Consider the following 20,848-nt stretch of genomic DNA (forward strand, 5'->3'; position numbering starts at 1 on the left):
GTTTAATTTACTGAGCATTGAAATAACCACAAATATATTTTTGTTTCTGTCTTTAACTTAACTCCATTAACTTGGAGATTGAAAATATAGTAGTAGTTTATTTTAAAAATATTTTTAGTTTATAAATATACAAAGATAATATATATTCTTTTATTTTTTAAAATTTATTTTTAATATTAATACATCAAAATAATAAAAAATATAAAAATAATATTAATTTTAAATAAATAAATTTAATTTTTACCGATCTATGTTTGGACCACACTTCTTAACTGGACTAAATCTTGTTGTACGTGACTATTCATGCCTTTTTCTTGTTTACAACTGCTTGTTCTGAAGTGTGGTTGCAGTTGCTTTTCAAAATGCTTTTTATGCCGAAATGCATCAAAATAATATTTTTTCATTGCTTAAAAATAATTTAAACAAAAAAAGATCAGCGTATTAAAATGATTCAAAACACATAAAAAAATTATTTTTTAATAAAATAATAAAAAATTAAATTTTTTAAAAACATGGTTTACGTCGAGAATGGTGTCTAACAAAATTATCTAAACCCACCTTAGAGCCGGTTTGGCTCTGCGGCTGCGACTGTGTTTTATTTAAAACGCAGTTTGTAGCCGTTTAGTTAAGGAAAAAATTAATATACTGTTCACTGGACCCCACTTAATTCCTGCGTTAGAAACACAGTAAAAGAAAAGCAACGATTTCTTACTTTTTTTCACTGTTTATGTTAATTACACTCTTAAATGAACGGTGCAGTTAACATGAACATTGTATAGTGTACACTTTTTATGTGAACAGTGCAAGAGAATTGCACTGTTCACATGTCTGCGTGATTTTTTTTTTGAAGTAGTGTGTTAATTTTTTTTAAAAAAACTAGTTTAGAGTGAATTTTATACATAATAATATTTTATCTAATTTTACTAGATGCTAAAAATATTATGGAAATTGTAGTTTTTGTCGGATGTATTTCGTACGTAATGGAATTATAAATGGTTTCATGGAATAATAAAAAATATTTTATATAAAGTATTATTTATTTCATAATATAATAGCAATAGTTAAATCCACAATATTTAAATTAAAAAGCATAAATATTAATATATATTTTTAAAAATTATTTTATAATCTCAATTTCAAAAGCTTTTTTAATAAAAAAACATTAAACTATATTTTCTTCAACCTCAATTTCAACCACAGTTTTAATCAAACATCTATTTTTTCAAACCAGCCTCAACTAAAAGTATTTTTTATAAAATAATTTTTTTCAAACCACAACCATAACAGCTATCATAATACCAAACATATTTTTAGAAATGCATTCTAGGTAAGATCAGGTGGATAGTTAAAAATATCAACTTTAGTTAGTATTTTTTTTTTTTAAAAAAAAGTCAAGAGTCCGTAATAGTCTTTCTTCTTTTTCTGAAGGTTGTTGTTTTGATCTATTTTTTAAATAATAAATTTTGAACTGGTCACGAATCAGTTTGTATTTTTAAGTTTATGACAATGTCAACTCAAACCATTTTGATAATTTTACCAGTTGAATCCAGATTTTATAATACTGTTTATTATTCTGATTTATAATTTTGTTTGCTCTCATATTTATTATTAACTTTGTCTGAAAAATAAATTCATATAAAGTAATAATGTTATAAACACTTGTATATTTTGTTTTAGTAAATAGAGTCAGTTTGTTTTTATTCTCAATTTTTTTAAAGTTTTTTTAAATTATTATTTTTATATAATTTTAATGTAGTAATGTAAAAAAAGAAAAATATTAATTCTATTTTTTTAAAGTAAAAAATAGTTAGCAGTAAATGCTATAAAAGAAAAGTGAAGGGCTGACATGACCAACCAAAGCAGAGGACCCACAACCCGTACTCTCCTATCTTGCTGTATCCCACAAAGAGCAGCAAATGGGACTGAGGGAAGAAGTAGAGAGCTACTCTTCTTGTGTACTGTAGTGTAGTGTAGGGTAGGTTTTTGCCTTTTTTGTTTTTGGCAAGGTTTTTATTAAGGGTTCCTTACCTGCTTGACTATTCCTTCACCTTTCTCTCTGTTTCCGTCTGTGTTGGTGAAGATATTTTTAACAGCTAGTACAAAAGGTGATCCCAAGTTTCAAACCTTGTGGCTTTTTTGTTCTTTATTTCATTTTCTTATGAAATTTTGATTTTGTTTCTGGGTTTTTATTTTCCCTTTTGATTCTTTTTGTGTTAGCTTGTTTTTTTTTTATTATCTTTTCTGTGTTTTGATTTAGTAAAGTTTGAATCTTTTACTCCACTGTTGTATTGTTTTTTTTTTCTTTCAAGAAACTTTTAATTCCAGTAGACTGATTATTTATGGTTATGGGGTTTTCCTAGCCTTGTGTTTGGTTCCGACTGTGAGTGAAATAGAGAAAATGCAATGATGGGTCTTATGTCTCTTATCGTTTTGGATGATATGTTGAAAGGAAAATTCTTTACTATCTATAAGGATTTTGATTCTTTGAGGGTGATATGAGACGAAAAAAGAAAAGAAAAGAAAAGAAAAGGAAACAAACATTTGTAGTCAAATCCTGTATTCAATGGTGAAGGTAATGAAATCATTTAATGGCATTTACTGTTGATTTCTCATTTAAGGGAATCTGTGTTGTAAGTTATAAGTCTCCTTTTGTAGTAAGCCATTGATACTCGCCATTTATTTATTTCTGTTATTATTATGGCATTGGGCTGGCGTTTGGCAATACAAGTTTGGTGGTTGTTTTGAACAATGAATGGGTAGAAAACGAAGAATTTAGCTTTTTTGTTCTCGTGGGAATTTTATTTGAAATTTGTATTGCAAAGCACTTTGCTTTTTGGCCGATCTTGGATCCTGCATGTCTCTTCTTTCTCTGTTTTTTAAAGATTCCTTTTAGAAGCTCTATAAATCCTTTTCTTATTGTAAAGTTTTCTACCAATACGGTAGGTTAGGATGCTGTAAGAGACATGACACTAAAGTTGCTGAATGGAGGAACATGTTGTGTTGTTTTCTTTCCATAAGAGGCACCTACAGCAGCCTAAGAATGGGATATCTGTGAAAATTGAAGCTTGAACAAACCCTGTTAGTGTTTTTCACCATGTCAAGGCAATCTCTCCTTCCTCCTCGCTGCCCATTTCAGAAGCCCCTGGTTTCTCGACCAGTTCATGACTCCTACCCACAACACCATAGATCTCCCTCCCAAGGTTCAATTTTGGGGGAGAAGCCGGCATGGCTTGATGATTTGTTAAGTGATGAAGATGCAGATTCCAGGGGGACCTGTCTTCGCCGGTCAGCCAGTGATTCAGTCACCCTCTTGGAAGGTATTGTGGATTCGTTTTCGGGTTTGAGTCCTTATAACAATGAAGCTGCCTCAGGTGGGGGTGAAACTTGTAGTGGGCTGGAGTCAGCGTCAATGTATGGTCCTAATTCTCCTAGGCGAAGAGGGAATGTGACCTTTTCTGAGAATGCCATAGCTTCAGCACTATCGGAGTATGCGTTTCAGAATCCTCTGCAGTATGTAGACGGCAGCTTGTGCATCTGGGGGAATACTCCCTTGGATTCAATGGGGAATGCATGTGGTTCGGCTGGGGAGCTCAATGGCGAGACGAGCACTGTGAAACGGTTAGAATCTGAAACTCTCTTGTTTGATTGCTGGCTTATTTTGTATTCAAGATAACTGTAGTAACTCTTCGTATCACATCAATTTCTAAGCAATCTCAGAGGCTATAATTATATTTTGTTGTTCTGTTTCTCATATTTTTTAGTTTTGGCTGTTTCTCAGCTTTTTTATGCATTATTTCTTGTAAACTTATTATGGTTATCAGCAGGACCCTGATATGTTGGTGATGATTGTCAGTTTTATGTTAATGTCCATCTTACTTCAACATTTATTTTAATCAATCTGGAATCTGAATCAATCTTCACCTATACTTGAAAGGACAGGGCCAAGCTTTAGTACCCACGTATCAACTTTGCTAGCTCAAGTATTTTGTAGTTCTGTTACCTTGCAGATTGTGATGCATCATCCCCTTTATATCCTGGACCTTTTTCCCTCTTCACAGTCAGAGGTTGAAAAGGTTCTCTGAAGCTTGTCTTGATCATGTTTGTGAACAGTTGTCTTGTGGGTGTAAGAGGTTCTGTCTAGTGTATTGATCCAGAGTAATATTTAAACTTCTGTTAAGAGATGCGCCATAAACCACTATGGTCTTCCAAGATGACCTCCTTTGGTTAGAGCTGTCCCTCACTAATATTCCTTCCTTACAAATGTATGTCCCTAGACAAACTTTGGCTGAAGCACAACTATTAGATTTCCCACCCGAGGGTTGTCTTACTGTTGCTGAGAAACGTGCTCCTTTTTACTACATGCTTGCAGAGGGAACATTATGACTCTAGCCTGTAGGTGCTGGTTGGCACTGAAAATTGAAGCAAACACCTAGGTTTTAATGAGAAGGATATAATGGAAAGTCTACTATTGTACATACAGTTTGGTGATATTTGCAATTATGTCGTACTTAGGATTAAAATTGGGAAATCCTCACTTCTAATCAAATTGTTCAATTTGAAACTTCATATTTTCTGATGCATCTTTTCTCATCATTGTTTAGCAACACAAGGAGACAATCTAACTGGTTTTGATGGCTTTCTTTATAGGCAATCTGGGCAGCGCTCAAGAGTTCGCAAACTCCAGTATATTGCTGAACTTGAAAGAACTGTTAATGTTCTGCAGGTAAATTCCTTTGAGAGATGAGATTCTGTCCTTCTTTAATCTCTGTTCTCTTTTCAGGGATAGCAAACAGCGATGTTATCCTCTATGCAGTGCATCACTTGGGTCAATGAGATGTTTAAAGTGTCAAATAATTTATACAATTGGGTATCCATATACTCAGCATGACCCCCATTTGTTAATTCGAAGTACTTCACTGTTTTAAGAATATAAAATAGATTGTCTATGATTAAAATGCTTACACAATCTGATTTCTTTCATTCTTCCTCTTTTTTTAAGTTCTGAGAATCAAGAAAATGTAATTCTTGGATCTGTTCTCATCTTTGATACTCAGTTGGCAATGCATTCGAGTCTTCAATTATATCCTATAGATATACTATCAGCAAAACATTTTCAATTTTATAGTTTTCATTTTGTTAAGACTTGTTCAGCAAATCAAAAAACTTCGTGGCTGTATAACACTCTGCAGACTTTGGAGTCAGAGTTGGCGTTCAAGGTTGCTTCAATGCTTCAGAAACGTGCTGCCTTGTCCCTGGAAAACAACACATTAAAGCAGCAGGTGGCCAGACTGCGGCAGGAAAAATTAATCGTGGATGGTGAGTTTTTCACCTCTCTGATACATTTATTCATCGCAAATACAATCTTGTGAGGATTTTAAAGTTCTTTCAAAATGAAAAACATACTTAAGTTTTCCTGGCACTTAACTCTATGCTTCCATCCATTTCGCTGCAGCTCAACATAAGACTTTGAAGAAGGAAGCTGAGAGATTGAAAAACAAGTTAGGTAGTTCCACAAATAATAAGTTCAGAACATATTCCAGATCAAGTCTCTCTCCAGAGGCAGCTAGATCAGAAGTTACATGGCAGATGGCGAGGCTTAATCTTAACTAATAGAAGAAGACCTTATCCATGCTTTCGACAATACATCCCTGTGGTTTTCTACTCGCCAGCCTTGCATTTTGTGAAAAAAGAAAGCAGCCTTTCCGTATCATGACATATATTGGTAGGGTTACCTTGCACCTCCAGGGCTCAACTCAAGTGTTTATATATCTTGCCAGCACTTGAACTGCCAATGAACTGACTTGTATAAAGGGAGTGCATCATCGTTTCTCCATAATTATCTTTGCATCCATGTGATTGCTTGATCATTAAAGTAAAATTCCTATTTTTCTAGAAGCTCATTTTCGGTTATCAGCTAAACCTAAAATCTTGCCTCGTCTCTTCTAAAAAAAATACATCTACACAGGCATTGGGTTGGATGGGTGCTGCTACGAATCATTAGAATGCTCAGCTTTTGGAAAGCAATGGATTTAAAGCGGCATTTAGATGTGTCATAATGTTGTGCTTTTTCACCGCCTCGTTGATGCTGGCTGATGCAGCAGAGGCTTATTTCTTCTGGACACTGTTGTGGCTTGACAGATCGATCCTTTTCAAACTAAGGATATAGTGTTGTAGGCACTGGACAAGATGACCACGAAAGAAAAACCTGGAGCCAGAAGTTCGTGACTTGGTATGCTTACTCCAATTAGGGTGTATACATTTAGATTGATCATTGCTTTCTATTGCCTAGCAAAACCAAGGATAGATTTTTAGAACCAGGAAACAACAAATGCAGCCATTGCTGAGGATTAGTAAAAGCAATTCTTGAATTTTCTCAAGTCAAACATGTATATCTGCTATCCATATTAGAATGCACAAATGAACCAGGAGGAAGGAAAGTTTAACTTCATTTACACATCTATCCGTGTAGAATCCAGTTGCCAAACTGTTCAGGGGCATCCTTTTTCACAAAATGTATTCACAGTACTTATTCAAAGAAAAAATAAATCATTGCATGGAATAAAGCCTAGCCCCTCCAAACACCAATTAAATCATGTAAATCAGCAACATGTTTACGGGGTTTGGCATCCAGCTCTTCAAATTACTTTCACAAGGATCACGTAAAAAAACTGTCTAACCACGAAGAGAAGCCCGAGGGACAGCAGGTAAGCCCAGTTCATCCTCAGCCTGTCAAGAATAGAAGTTTAAAGAAGATGCATTAGGCCGGGAACATTAGGCAAGACATTGCAAATACAGGTACAGCATATCTAACTTTGTATTTCAGAATCTCAAATGATCCGAGTGTTAGGTAGTAGGAAACAAGCTGGCTGTTCGCTTAAGCTGCTACACGGGTGTATAAAGTGTATTACTTTCCATTTTTTATAGGTTAATTAGTATTTTGTTCCATTAATTAGAGAAATGCTTCTTCCCAGTCAACAGCAAATAACAATAAATGATAAGAGTATAAGCAGCAATGTTACTTAATTACCCTCTCGTAACACTAACTAAAGCGATTCTACAAAAAAAGAATATTTCACCGTACTATTAATACCTGGGCATTGTATCTGCTAGCTGGTGCTCCTTGTCCTGTGGGCGCTGAAGGCAAGTTCAGTTCTGCATCAAGATCAGATTCCTTATCAGGTTGCAGATAAGAAGGCACCCCATCAGATTCAGTTTCCATTCCCATGTCTGCTTCCAGAGCATCAAGTTCTGCATTCAAAATTAATAGAACTATTATAAAGTATAAATAACAGATGGGTTTTGTATTTTTGTGAAACCAGTGCATGAATGCCTGTTTCAAATTACAGCAGGGAAATATTTTCGACAAAGAGTGCTCCTACTGAAGATGCTATGCGTTATTAAAGAACTTGTTTCTCAAGCATCGGGGCGGAAAGTATTTCTTTTTGTCCAAAAATAAACCAATATTGAACCTTAGAATGATCTTATGCTTACCACCCATGAGTTCTTCCTCATCAATATCATCTGGCACATTATAGCTTCTGCCCAAGGTCTCTTGAATTTCATTGCTCACATCCATCAAGTCCATCATCTCATCTTGCAAGTTCTGCAGAGACAAAAAATAAGAAAAAGGGTTAAAATGCTTATCATCATTATTCCTTGGAGACCTCAATAGAAAAGCCAAAAAGATAGGACAGGAGAGGAGGAGGGGCTTGGAATCAAAAGAGATTACGTACATCAATATCTTGAATCTTCACAGTTTTCATCATTCCTTTCAATTCCTTGTTGGCGGATTTCAAAGCTGACATCTGAGAAGAACACCAAAAAACTAATATGTGAAAGAAGTTAAGTCAATTTTTTTGAAACTGGTTCCCTTAAGGTGCCCCATGGTTATATATTTCATCTTTAGACTAAATGGCTATGCATGCTGAATGAGCGAAACAAAACATACTACACGATGTTTTGAAGCAGTCCCTCCTAATAGCAGACGTTTCATCCCCTACTGCTCATGAGGATTACAGATATCGCTCAACCAGCTTGACCCATGCCCCATTGGGTGCTTCCACGACAAACAAATATATCAAGGTGAGCATCCCATCCCCAATGCAACCATAAATTGATCTGGTACAACACGAATCTTCACAGATGACATGTGAATAATTACTAAACAGAAATGCCTTATCTATTGCATATTTGCATGTACAAAAAATACTTAAACCTTAAATGCTGTCTACTACTTTTTGCAATTCAGTCGAACTATCAGATGCTTTGAGGCCCCTTTTTTAAACAAACATTTTTAAAACTATATTGATGCTGTGGAACATACAGTTTGTTGAGCATCTTTAATTCCTTCAGAAGCAAATGCAACTTGATCAAGGTTGTACGTCTGGTTATAGAGCATGTCACGCTGTCCTTCATACCTGTCCAGGCAATTGACAATATATCAAGCTGCATGGCGTCACCCTAACATCAAGAGCATGTTTAGGAATGCAGTCACCGCGTTCCCTTGAATCTTGAATTTTTTTCTGCTAAAAATTAATTTTTTATGTATTTAGATTGATGTGCCGATTTCAAAAATAAAAAAAATATTATTTTAATATATTTCTAAATAAAAAACACTTTAAATGACAACTGCGCCACAATCTCAAAAACAACCTACACAGGCAGCTAGATCTACCAGTTTGGTGCTTCAAATGCAAAATTGAAGCTCAAGTTCTAAAAAACAATCCAAAACCTTCAGGGTTTGTTTCAGCATTGTGATCACAACCCAATAAACATGATCAAATCTAGTGTAAGAAACAAACCAAACCCAGTTATTTCAATAAAAAAAATTCAAAACCCACAAACCCTTTTACTACCAGAATCACATTAAAAAACAAAAGGAGAGAACTTTCAATTCTTACATTCTCTTTTGCTTAAGAATCCTCATAGCTCTAGCTTTCACAGCCTCTTGAGCAGGTCCAGGTCTTGTCTTTTTAATCTGTTCTTTGTATCTAGCAAGTTCTGCATCTAGCTTCTTGATCTTCTCATCTACTGTATCACCTCTTTTATTTATCTAATGTTTTTATCATCAAATTAAAAACCCATATCAGAAATCTAACAACAAACCAGTATTATAAATTCAAGTTCAAAACTTTCTAGCTTACTCGAACAAAGAATTCAAGAAAAAGAAAGAAAGAAAGATATATTACCTTCTCTGATGCATCTTGGATTGAAGGTGGTGGTTCTTTATCTTTTTTAGCACCAAAAACTCTCCTCATCTTTACAGGAAACAACAAAAAAAAATTGCTGATCAAGTTCTTGAAAGAGAACAAAGAGAAGAATTGGAAGAGACAGAGTTTTTCTTGTTTTTTAAGAAATAAAGATTTTGTCACCTTTGTTCTATTTTACTTTTACTCGGTTAAAAGGAAGCTTCTTTGAGTTTGCAGAAGGGATGGGTAACATGAATTTGGGTTCTGTTTGGTTTTTGATGTGGCATTATTTGATTGGTTGAGTTGGTTAATTGTCCAATGGTGATGTGCCATGTCATGCTGACTAGGCAGCTTTATTTTTATTAATCTTCCTTGGACTAAATGGTACAAATACAATTATTTTAAAAAAAGTCTTTTTTTCAAGAAATTTTATCAGTCCAAGTTAATTAATTATTTTAATAGTGTTCAATGAAAAAAATAATAATATAGAAGAGTAGTATATTTTATAACTGTAAAATTCCCGTTGAATAAAGAATATAAATTTTATTTGAAAATTATTATTATTATATTTTCTCAATAATATTTTTTTTTATCATTTAGCTATATATTTTTTTCTTTTAATGTTGATACGCACTACCTAAATTCTATCTGTGTATAATTACACATGTATTATTTTCACAAACATTCATATAATATTTATATTACATATCTAATACATTTCTATTATATTTAATTAATATACCACATTTAATATATTTAGATTTATATAATACATTTAATTTAAATAATTTTTTTATAAATTTAATTTTTTATTCTATTCTATTCAAATGTATATTCATTTAGAATTTCTTAGATTATTATTACTGTTTAAACAACAAAAAACAAAAACTTGTTTCCTTGTGTGCCCTGGAAACAAATCCTGGGACTTTACTCGTAGTGATTTTCATGATGTACTTTCTCTTCTTGTTTACCTAGTGCAAAATTCTCCATCGAAAGATTTTGCTCATTCAAGCTTTCCCTATGAACACGTAAGAGAGGAACATCCCACATCGGAAAGAAAGGAATAATATTTTAAGTTTATATACCTAATCCTGAAAGCAGCTTTCCAGCTGAGCTCGGTGACGTGGGCTTGTAACCCGAGTCGGGGTTTCGAAGTGATGGAACGTAGACCATGTTTATGAGGTCGGGTTCAGTTTGGCTATCGTCTGGCTTGGTTAATCAATATATTTTAATCATTTTAAAGAAAAAAAAACAAAATTTACCGCATATCTAAGCATACTTCTAATATAACTTGGATAATTTATGGATTAACATAGAACCGACCAGAATAAGAATTGATTTTAAAAAAATTAAAAATTATATTATTTTAATGATTTTTTTATATATTTTTTAAAAAGCTTTAAATTAAATGAATCAATTATAGTGACCTCACCCAAACCGTGGTACAGACGTAAAAGGAAGATAAGTTTAACAACTTTGATAAGGAATGAAGTCATGACACCTAGATTGTTCAAGTCGTCTACATCCGCCCAGAAACACAAAGAATTAATTAAATAAATAAATTAAAAAAAAATGCACAGAAGATGATGACAGCATCTGATAATGTTGCCACGGTCGCATTCTCGCCGCCGTCTCAGCACATAGATGATAGAATTCACCTAACCGGTTTTTAAACAGTTAGTTTCGGTCCGTTGTTTTATTTTTTTAAATATTTTTATTTAAAAACAATTAAAATGATATTTTTTATTATTTAAAATTTATTTTTAATATTAACACTTTAAAATAATTCACAAACACAAAAAAAAAAAAAATTAATTTGAGGTAAAGAAAAAATAAAAAATTTATTTTTTTAAAATAACTTTTAAAATACAAAAACATTTGAATACATTCTTAAAACTATATTAATACGTCCCCGAAAAAGAAGAATCAATTCTTAATCATTTTATTGACTTTTCCATTTACTAATTTTTTTAATTTATTTGATATTAACCTTTAGTCAGGTCGATGATCAAACAATGAATTATCCTTTTCAGGGTGTTGGGCCCCACTTGTTCTGTTTCATCCTACACTTCACCAAATCTATCGTTCGAAGAGTTTTTCTATTTTAGCCCTAACCTTTTAAGTTAGTATATGATTAATTTGAAAAATTCACTAATCACGTTGCAGTATAAAATAATTACTGTTTTAAGAATAATTATAAAATTTAGTCTAACTTGACAGGTCATTCTGATGATCCGTCAAAACAAATCCTAGCTCAAGCTTAATTTTAATTTGAATTGTTTTGTTTTATTTTATTTTTTAATAAAATAATATTGTTTAAATTATTTATTAAAAAAATATAATTTAAGCTGACTTGTTATTTTATAAATCATCTCATTCAAATTGTGCTCAGGTGATCAGTTTTTGAGTTAGATTTTATAATTATAATTTTAAAACTTTACTTAAATTGTGTGTGTTTTAATTTTTGAGTTAGATTTTATAATTATAATTTTAAAACTTAACTTGTATATTGAAATTGATTTAAAAAAATAAATTAAAATAATTGATAAACAAAAATAAAAATCAACATGTTAATGGTGATTTTTAGATTGGATTATGGTGGATTAACTATAAATCACTTGATCAACTAATATTTTCGATGGAATTAGTTGGATTTTTATTTTTATTTTTACTTTAACACAAATCAGTATAGATCCTTGACCCTTGCGTACACGACCACCGGTCTAAATTTGATAAAAGTTATTTTTTAAAATATTTTTTTATTTTAAAATATATTTAAATAATATTTTTTAAAATTTATTTTTGATATTAATATATTAAAACAATTTAAAAATATTTAGTTTAAAATTAAAATAAACTATTCTTTTAAAATACGATTGTACAAGAAAACATCGTTTGCCAGCCCGCAGTAACAGAGAACCACTGTCCATCATTTCGCATCTTCACCTATATAACGGTGAGCCCTCTTTTGCCCCAAAACCTTCCAGAATATCAAGCTCCGAGTCATGGCCAACGAGTTAGATGGGTTCAATTTCGAGCAGAGACATGGCAAAGCTAGAGTGAGAGTTGCAAGAGTTTGGAGGAACAAATCAGATCATATTCATTCCATGGTGGAATGGGGTGTTAGCATCATCCTGTTATCTGATTGTGTCAACTCCTATGTTCGTGATGATAACTCTGATATCGTTGCCACTGATACCATGAAAAACACTGTACATCTTCTCACCCTGAATTTCTTTTTAGATTCAGACTTGTTCTTTGGTTTATCAGTGATGTAAAGATAAGTAACTTCATCTTGATTGTTAGCTAGTTAACCTAGTTTGCCTCTTTGTGTAAGATGTCCTTTTCTTTTGTCATCAAGTCAGCAACTTTTTTTTTTTTCTATTTTTGTTTCTTGTTTTTGGGTTTTTAAGGATTTTGTTAAAGGCTTGGATGGCTTGATTTGAGTTAGGGAATGGATCCCTTCAAGATGCATGTGTTCTTATGCCTGATTTAAGTGGTAAGGATGCATGGAATTACTTAGGTTAGTGATATGATTTATGATATTTGAGCATCTAAATTTGGATTGTGATTTATGAAGCAATAATGCTTTGTTATGGCTCTATGATCTAGTGTAGGAAACTCTTTTTAGCTTCTCAAAGCGATGGTTACTTTGTGTGTAAAATCATCGTTATAAATCAGGAGACGTGTTATGAAAGCTTTTCTTGTGATATTACTGGCAGTTCTTGTTTATCAAACAGCAATTGAAGTTTAGTTGTAATCATTTTAAAGGTTACCTGTAACGCAGGTATATGTGAAAGCAAAGGAATGTTCAGAACAGCTTTCGGCAGAGAACTTTGCGATTCTGCTTGCTAGGCACTTTACATCATTTTACAAGCAGGTAATTACTTTTGCAATTGAGATTGTTACTGTTGAAAACACGGGGATAAGGAACTGCTGAGTTAGGCCATTAGCATTTGAAGGCTCCTAAACTTGATTTCTCAAGTCTTGTTCTTAAGAGCTTGGTTTTGTTCTATACAGTTAGAGGATGAACCTGGAACAGCTTCTTATATTTAATTCTCATGCATGAATCCTTTCTCATGGTTTTGTATTGTAATGATGTTTAGTTATTTGATTAATGCAGACCTCTTCTTCTCTTTTGAACATTTTGTAGGTAACTACTGCTATTGTAAAGATAGTGGAGAAGCCGTGGGAGCGTGTGCACATAAATGGGCAGCCACACGAACATGGTAATTCCAGAGCCTCTAGGTTAGAACATTATTGTGAATTTATGAAAGCAAGGACATCATTTCTAAACTTCTCAGAAAACAATCAAAATGGAATGCATCTTGACAGTTGACATATCTTCACGGATATAATTCCCTCCTCCCTTTTCATTTCAAGATCCTCTGATTTTTGGGAACTTAAAGAAATATGTATTGGTTTGAATTGAGTTATTAATTCTACTCTTCTGAAGGTTTCAAACTTGGATCTGAGAAGCATACAGCTGAGGTAACAGTACAGAAGTCTGGTGTTCTAAAGCTGACTTCTGGTATAGAAGGATTGTCTGTGCTGAAGACAACCATGGTAAAGTAACCTCTATTTGATCTTTTCTGAATGAGCACTCAGAATTTCTTCAAAGCTGAGAAAAAACCGTTTATTTGATGTCCTTTTGGTGTTTATGCTACGAACAGTCTGGTTTTGAAGGGTTTATTAGGGATCAGTATACAGCTCTGCCTGAAACTCGAGAGAGGATGCTGGCAACAGAAGTCACTGCATTGTGGAGGCAAGTTTTTCCAATTTTTTTAATAATTTGATCTAGGAGAATTGCTGGTATATGTCGATGGATGATAAATGTTCTTGACAGACCCCTTCGCTCTATTTGGTTACAGTTAAGTAATAGTATGTTGACCTTTTGAGCGTCAAATCAGGCATATTTCTGAGATAATACTGTCTACGCAGGTATTCCTATGAATCTGCATCTAGCATCCCCAAGAACCCACTATACTTTACAGAGAGATATTTGGATGTGAAAAAATCTTTGGCCAACACTTTCTTTGGTCCTCCTAAGGGAGGCGTATACAGTGCATCTGTTCAAAGGACTCTTTTTCAAATGGCAAAGGCTGTACTCAACAGGTCCCTCTCTTCTTAATCACATTCAAACTCATTATCGACACACTCGTCGACATGAATAGCTTCTTATATTGCGATCTGTGCAGATTTCCTGACATATCATCCATCCAACTAAAAATGCCAAATATCCATTTCCTACCGGTTAACATATCAAGCAAGGAAAACACCATTGTGAAGGTAGAACTCTAGGTTCCTTGATGATTGGAGTATATCATGTTTGAGTTTCTTACAGCATGAAAATCATGTCATTTTGAACTTAAAGATAAATTTGTTCGCTGAATAATCAAAACTAACAACAATGATGTCCATGATGAATCCTGCAGTTTAATGATGATGTTTTTCTACCTACCGACGAGCCACATGGTTCAATAGAAGCAAGCTTGAGCCGCTTCTGGTCAAAGATGTAGAAGCTTTTCAACATACGTACTGATACCCTGGCCAGTGTCTTTCTGCCTGCATCAAAAGCTGTTCAGTTTCTGTATTTCCAAAATAATGTGTATAACCTGAACCAAAAAAAAAAGAAAAGAAGAAGAATAAACTTTGGGAACTAAAATCCATTTTAAGATACGTGACATGTAATGTAATGTACCCTTAATGATTATGTTAATATCTTGTGGTACAGGAGATTTTGCTTTAGCTTAACACATTCCAATTGCTGAAATGCGCCCCTTTTCAAGCGTAATCTGTGCTCAGGATCTAAAGACATTGACAAAGCCGTGGGAGGCTGCGGGGGGCTCCCACATTCTAGCACCCACCAGTATGTGTGGGACACATACCTCTCAAATTGGACAGCCCCTTTGAAACAAATCCTCCAGTAGCGCCCAATTATTTGTGAACACCAACAAATGTTCTTTGGATGCCATGTTATTTCCAAAGCAACATGACATTACTGCTGGCTGTTTATTAGCCGGAAAATAAGTTTTTTTTTTAAAAAATAGTTTTTATAAAAGGTTAATTATTCTTATGAAAAGTAATTAAAAAATATTTTTTAGTGTTTTACTATGTCATGAAAAATAAATTGAAAAATAATTAATATTTTAATTTTTTTAAAAAAATTATTAAAAAAATAAGAATTAAATTTAATAAATTAAAAAAATTGAAGAATGATGAAATTAAAAAAATCTAATTTTATAAATTATTTCAAATAAAATAAATAATAATTAAAAGAATAAAGATCAAATATGATAAATAAAAAAATTAAAAGATAATGAAATTAAAAATAAATAAATTTAATTTCATAAATTATTTTAAATAAAATAAATAACAATAAAAAAATTGGAATCAAATATGATAGATAAAAAATTTTAAATAAAAAAAATGATAAGATAAAAACAAATAACCATAAAAAAACGAGGATTAAAGTTGCTTACAATTTAAATTAAATCAAATTCTAAAGAATAAAATTGAAAAAAAAATCAAAAAAAAAATATAAAAATAAAAAGATTAAGAATTAAATTTGATATAATTAACAAATAATAATATATTTTTGATTTTCTCACCGATTTTGAAAAGTATATCCGCCTAAATTAAAAAAAAGAATACTTTCTTTGAAAATTAATTCAATTTTTTTAGGTTAAAAAATATTTTTTATTAACTCACTTTTAATAGAAAAACACAACAAACTTTTAAAAATAACTTTTAAAAAACCACTTTCTATTGAATAAAGAGAGCATAAGAGTGATTTACATTTAGCTAAGTTCCTCTGAAATACACACAAACATAGTTTTTACTTTTTAGAGCTCTAAATTTCACATTAGTCAACTACCATGGATTCCCTTGAAAACAACACAACAAGACCAAAACCCTTCAAAGTTCAAACCCTACTGTTCATCAGTCCTAATCCTCTTTTTAGCAATCTCATTAAGTTTCACCAAGACAAGACACTGCTTCACATCTAAAATCAACACTCACATCAAAATCAAACCCTACTTATTTCAAGTAACACTTAAGGTTTCTTTATTCAAACCAAAACCCATTTACCAAATCACATTTCCTTGCCCTCTCACTGTGTTTTATGGATGGCACCTTTTCTTTCAGGTGGCGGGTATAGCTCAGAAGCCCGTTCTTATATTTTAGTTCTTAATGAAAACATGAAAAGGGACAAGTTTAAGCTGAGAATTGAGCAGCATGGTGATTTAGAATCTTTGGAGTTTTAGAACTTGGTCATTAACCTTTATCAAACTGAACGTAGAGTAAATGAGACTATTGTGATATGTCATAGTGAACCTGGTGCTTGGTACCCACCATTGTTTCAAACCATGCCTTGTCCACCAACTGGTTACAAAAATCTCAACTTTGTTATTGGTAGAACCATGTTTGAGACTGATAGAGTTAATGCTGAGCATGTTAACAGATGTTGCAGAATGGATTGTGTTTGTGTTCCTACTGATTTTCGTGTCTCTACATTTGTGAAAAGTGGGTTGATCCATCTAAGGTTGTTAAAGTTGTTCAGGCTGTTGATGCTGAGTTCTTTGATCCTTTAAAGTGTGAGCCTTTGGATCAATAGGGAATTTGGTTTTAGGTTCAAGAAAGAAGGATTCGGATTCGAAGACGGAGTTGTTTAAGTGGGAGTATAGGAAAGGATGGGATGTATTGTTGAAAGCATATTTGAAAGAGTTTTCTAGAATTCATGGGATTGCTCCTATTTATGTGATTGATACTCGTATAGCTCAGGTTGATTTGCCAATAATGTATAAGGCTGCCCATGCATTTGTTCTTCCTTCAAGAGGGGAAGTCTGGTTGAAGCATCTGGTTGAGGCCATGTCGATGTCTTTGAAAGTTATCACGACGAATTGGTCTGGATCAACAGAGTATTTGACAGAGGAGAATAGCTATCCATTGCCAGTGGATAGAATGAGTTAAGTTATAGAAGGGCCATTTGAAGGGCATCTTTGGGCTGAAACCTCTATTGATAAGCTACAACTTTTAACGAGGAACGTAATAACTAATGTTGAGGAAGCTAATATAAGGGGAAGGCGAGCAAGGGAAGACATGATTAGAAGGTTTTCTCCTCGGATTGTTGCAGGTGTTGTCACAGATGTAATAGAAAATCTAATTGATCGGATGATTTGAGAGTTCTGCTTCTTTTTGTCCATGGAGTTCATAGATGGTGTGGATTGGCTGTGAAAGTGTTATCATTTACTAATCATGTCTCAATACGGTACAACATCTTTGTAAATGATGGGAGATCGTGTATTTCGCAAGTCTGATAGATGTTTGAACATCTGCACCACTTCCGTTCCGATGCATTCTTGTTTATTTTCAAATGATTCTGTCATTATGCAGAGGAATTATGCAAATATATTCGAGAATAAAGTTTTAGGGTTTTAAGCATCTGCTGGGTTGCTTCTGTTGTTGAGCATGGTAGCTGGAAACAGTATAGTGCTTAGAGTTGATAATCTATGAGCAGAACAATTTAAATTACACTGTGGAACCTCTCTACATTCCGAGACACAGCTTTGTATATTGTTTCATGAGCTTCCATTAAGGATAGGAAAATCTGTTGGGGAAGAAATGATCCCAAGTGCCTACTATGTCAGGAAGTTCATGGGAGTAGAATTTTTTTATAGCACTAAACTATCTGGAAGCAAATGCTTGATCTCTGTAATTCAGGAAGACAGCTGGATGATTGGCTAACAAAATTTGAATGTGCCCATTGGAACTTGCAGTAAAGAACTTCCCTTCAACTCTTTAAAGAATTTCCAGGTTCTTTTCACAAGATTTAGAGGGGAAAAAGCCTGTTTTACAATATTCTTCAGAGAACTCTAGCTTCAATAGCATGGTTCAGAGTATCATATTTTCAGCAGGTATCATTTTAGCAGCATTGTCTGCATAAAAAGCTTTGGCTTAGTCCCATTTAGGAATATCTATTCTAATCGTGTTCTCCTATTATATCTGTCATTATTTGTCAGATTTCTCTTGAAAAGCTTGCTGTTTTCCTTTTCTTTTACTTTTTTTCGTGCTTTCAGATATGTTAATCCATTTTCCTGCTGTAATGAAGCTGTGTCAACACCCAACAGACCAATCTCCTTTTCATTCCCTGTGAGTTTAAGGAGAAACTTGTGTTTTTGCAGCAGCAAAATGTGATTGATCTGGATGTAGAATGAGCCAGGAAAATCAAACCAGGTCATTAGCACCAAAAGTTCTTAGCCAAGGTTAGATTGGTTCAGGCATGTAACCAACCTCAATGGCCTCGACAGTATATAATATTTTCTTCTCTAACAACCCTAGCATGTATTTTTTGGAAGGAAAAATCTGGACATACAAATTGATGTGATTTATAAAATCATTACATCTAATGTGATGGTATTTAGAAGATTTTTCGGTATAATATTTCTGTTTGTGTCGCCTTACTGTTTTGCAATGAAATAGGCAAAAAACGAGGAGGATATATAGGAAGGGAAAAAGGAGAGGGGAAAATCACTTCCTAATTTCCTAAATGGCAACACATAGAAATCTTTTACAAGCTCTAGGAGGTCTTGCATTTGGTTTATTACAAAAAAAGAACACAACAGCATCCTTCCCTCCGAGGAATCTTCTCTTCCTCACAATTCTCACCATCCTCTCCTTCCCTGTTGTCTATCAATCATCAATATTTGTTTCTTTCAAACCTTATCTTAACCAGCCCCAACAATGGCAGCTGCTGCTCTTCTCCCCTGAACACCACCAACCCTTGATTTTCCCAAAACCCACCTTCCCCGGTTCAGGACAGGATGGCCTCCTGCACCTTTATTCTCCCCCTTGGCCTCCTGTCTTTCATCATCGTAGCCAACACAGTATCATCATTACCCTCCTCTTCTGGGGGAATCCACCTCGGTGTTATCCGAAAACCATCCGCTGATGTCCCTGTCTTCAGAGAGGCTCCAGCTTTTCGTAATGGGGATTCCTGTGGGCCACTTAGAATCCACATTGTCATGACTCTTGATGCCAATTACCTTAGAGGCACCATGGCTGCTATTTTCTCTATCCTTCGACATTCTACTTGCCCTGAAAACATGGAGTTCCATTTTCTCTGGGCACGTTTTGACCGTGAGGTCTTCTCTAGCATCAAATCCACCTTCCCTTACCTTAACTTCAAATTTTACCGGTTTGACTCCAGCCGTGTTCGCGGAAAGATCTCTAAATCCATCCGTCAATCCCTGGACCAACCTTTAAACTATGCTAGAATTTACCTTGCTGACATTATCCCATCCGACGTTAAACGTGTTATTTATCTTGACTCTGATCTTCTTCTTGTTGATGATATTGCAAAATTGTGGGAGGTTGATTTAGAGGACAGGGTTTTGGCAGCTCCGGAATATTGTCATGCAAATTTCACCTACTATTTCTCCAACCTATTTTGGCTCGATCCTGTTTTGGCCAGGACTTTTCATGGAAGAAGGCCTTGTTATTTTAACACTGGAGTTATGGTTGTGGATGTGGAAAAGTGGAGGCAAGTACAGCTTACACAAAAGATTGAAGGGTGGATGACAGTGCAAAAGCAGAAGAGAATCTACCACTTGGGTTCATTGCCGCCATTTCTATTGGTTTTGGCTGGGAACATAAAAGGGGTTGATCATCGATGGAACCAGCATGGGTTAGGGGGTGACAACATGGAAGGAAAGTGTAGAAGTCTGCACCCAGGACCTATTAGTTTGCTTCATTGGAGTGGGAAAGGGAAACCTTGGTTACGGCTTGACTCGAGGAAACCTTGCATTGTGGATCATCTTTGGGCTCCATATGATCTTTATCGCTCATCGTTGCATGTTCTTGAAGAATGAGGATGGAGACACTTTTGGAAAAGGAAGGGATTGGTGGTTTAGGAGAGCAAGAAGGAGACATTAATGGCTGACAAACCAAAGTTTTAAAAGAGTTTGTAAAAAATATTTTTTTTCTTCCCGTTCTTTCGTATCCTCTTTTATTTTACTTTCAAAAACATTAGAAATACAGACATTTTTCACTTTTCTGTCGAGATCGTCCGACGAAAAACCCTGACGAAAGCTCTGTTGTAAGAGGCGGAAAAGAGAATCCATAAGGGTTTGAATGTTTTGACTCTACTACTGCTTACCAGCATGGACTCTTGAAGCTATCTTCATCAATTGATTCCATTGCATATAGCTTGAGGCAAGATCTTGAGTTCCTTGTGAAATGGACAATCACACGATGATGGAGGCTGTGCAAAATTTTCTGTGTCCCTCTAAACAACTTTCTAAATACTACATATTTATTTCTCAATCCAGTTTAGTTTCATTTATTCTTTAGATTTTTTTTACAACTTGTGAAACCCAGCCCTTCTGTTGTAGAAATTTTACGATCTCCTCTGCTCAATATAAATTAGTAGATCGACTATGCTTGTCATTGCAATGTGTTGTCTTAATCTTGGATTTGGGGAATCGCTGACTTTTTTCGTGCATTGAATTAAACAAGACAATGCATGTTAAAAATAAAAAATATTATTTAATATATTTTTAATTGAAAAATATCTTATATTATAATATTAAATACACTAAATTTTAATAAAATTTATGATAAAACTGAGTAAAAAACAACAATTTAATTTGAATCAGATT

General features: G+C 33.8%; 4 protein-coding genes and 1 pseudogene across 6 annotated transcripts; 4 read left to right on the forward strand and 1 right to left on the reverse strand.

The window, feature by feature from the left end:
• The first annotated feature begins 1,867 nt into the window (after positions 1-1,867).
• Positions 1,868-6,456, forward strand: LOC133697191 (basic leucine zipper 6-like). Of its 3 annotated transcripts, none has more exons than XM_062119602.1 (5): positions 1,868-2,105; positions 2,944-3,618; positions 4,648-4,723; positions 5,190-5,316; positions 5,453-5,895. In XM_062119602.1, the coding sequence occupies exons 2-5, from the start codon at positions 3,095-3,097 to the stop codon at positions 5,608-5,610; spliced, it is 885 nt and encodes a 294-aa protein (XP_061975586.1). In that variant the 5' UTR covers positions 1,868-2,105; positions 2,944-3,094; the 3' UTR covers positions 5,611-5,895. The 3 variants fall into 3 exon arrangements, 2 of the variants coding, with proteins under 2 accessions (XP_061975586.1, XP_061975587.1); XR_009842835.1 differs by lacking the exon at positions 1,868-2,105 and adding an exon at positions 5,966-6,456 and having other exon boundaries at positions 2,124-3,618; positions 5,453-5,722; XM_062119603.1 differs by lacking the exon at positions 1,868-2,105 and adding an exon at positions 2,124-2,572.
• On the reverse strand, positions 6,429-9,394 carry LOC133697193 (vacuolar protein sorting-associated protein 60.1-like). The gene is made up of 7 exons (XM_062119604.1): positions 9,189-9,394; positions 8,901-9,052; positions 8,324-8,417; positions 7,734-7,805; positions 7,492-7,603; positions 7,091-7,248; positions 6,429-6,726 (listed from the first exon to the last, which is right to left on the reverse strand). Exons 1-7 carry the CDS (start codon positions 9,255-9,257, stop codon positions 6,673-6,675), a joined length of 711 nt encoding a protein of 236 aa, XP_061975588.1. The 5' UTR covers positions 9,258-9,394; the 3' UTR covers positions 6,429-6,672.
• Positions 9,395-12,073: 2,679 nt separating this feature from the next.
• On the forward strand, positions 12,074-14,919 carry LOC133696089 (uricase-2 isozyme 2). Its single transcript, XM_062118127.1, has 8 exons — positions 12,074-12,400; positions 12,976-13,068; positions 13,342-13,417; positions 13,645-13,754; positions 13,862-13,953; positions 14,130-14,303; positions 14,387-14,477; positions 14,624-14,919. Exons 1-8 carry the CDS (start codon positions 12,194-12,196, stop codon positions 14,705-14,707), a joined length of 927 nt encoding a protein of 308 aa, XP_061974111.1. The 5' UTR covers positions 12,074-12,193; the 3' UTR covers positions 14,708-14,919.
• A 41-nt stretch (positions 14,920-14,960) lies between these two features.
• Positions 14,961-17,524, forward strand: LOC133696430 (uncharacterized; annotated as a pseudogene).
• Positions 17,525-19,012: 1,488 nt separating this feature from the next.
• On the forward strand, positions 19,013-20,059 carry LOC133696069 (probable galacturonosyltransferase-like 4). Its single transcript, XM_062118103.1, has one exon. The coding sequence runs from the start codon at positions 19,013-19,015 to the stop codon at positions 20,057-20,059; it is 1,047 nt and encodes a 348-aa protein (XP_061974087.1).
• The last annotated feature ends 789 nt before the right edge of the window (positions 20,060-20,848 follow it).

This window comes from Populus nigra, chromosome 6 (genome assembly GCF_951802175.1).
Source record: "Populus nigra chromosome 6, ddPopNigr1.1, whole genome shotgun sequence".
Classification (NCBI taxonomy): Eukaryota; Viridiplantae; Streptophyta; class Magnoliopsida; order Malpighiales; family Salicaceae; genus Populus; species Populus nigra.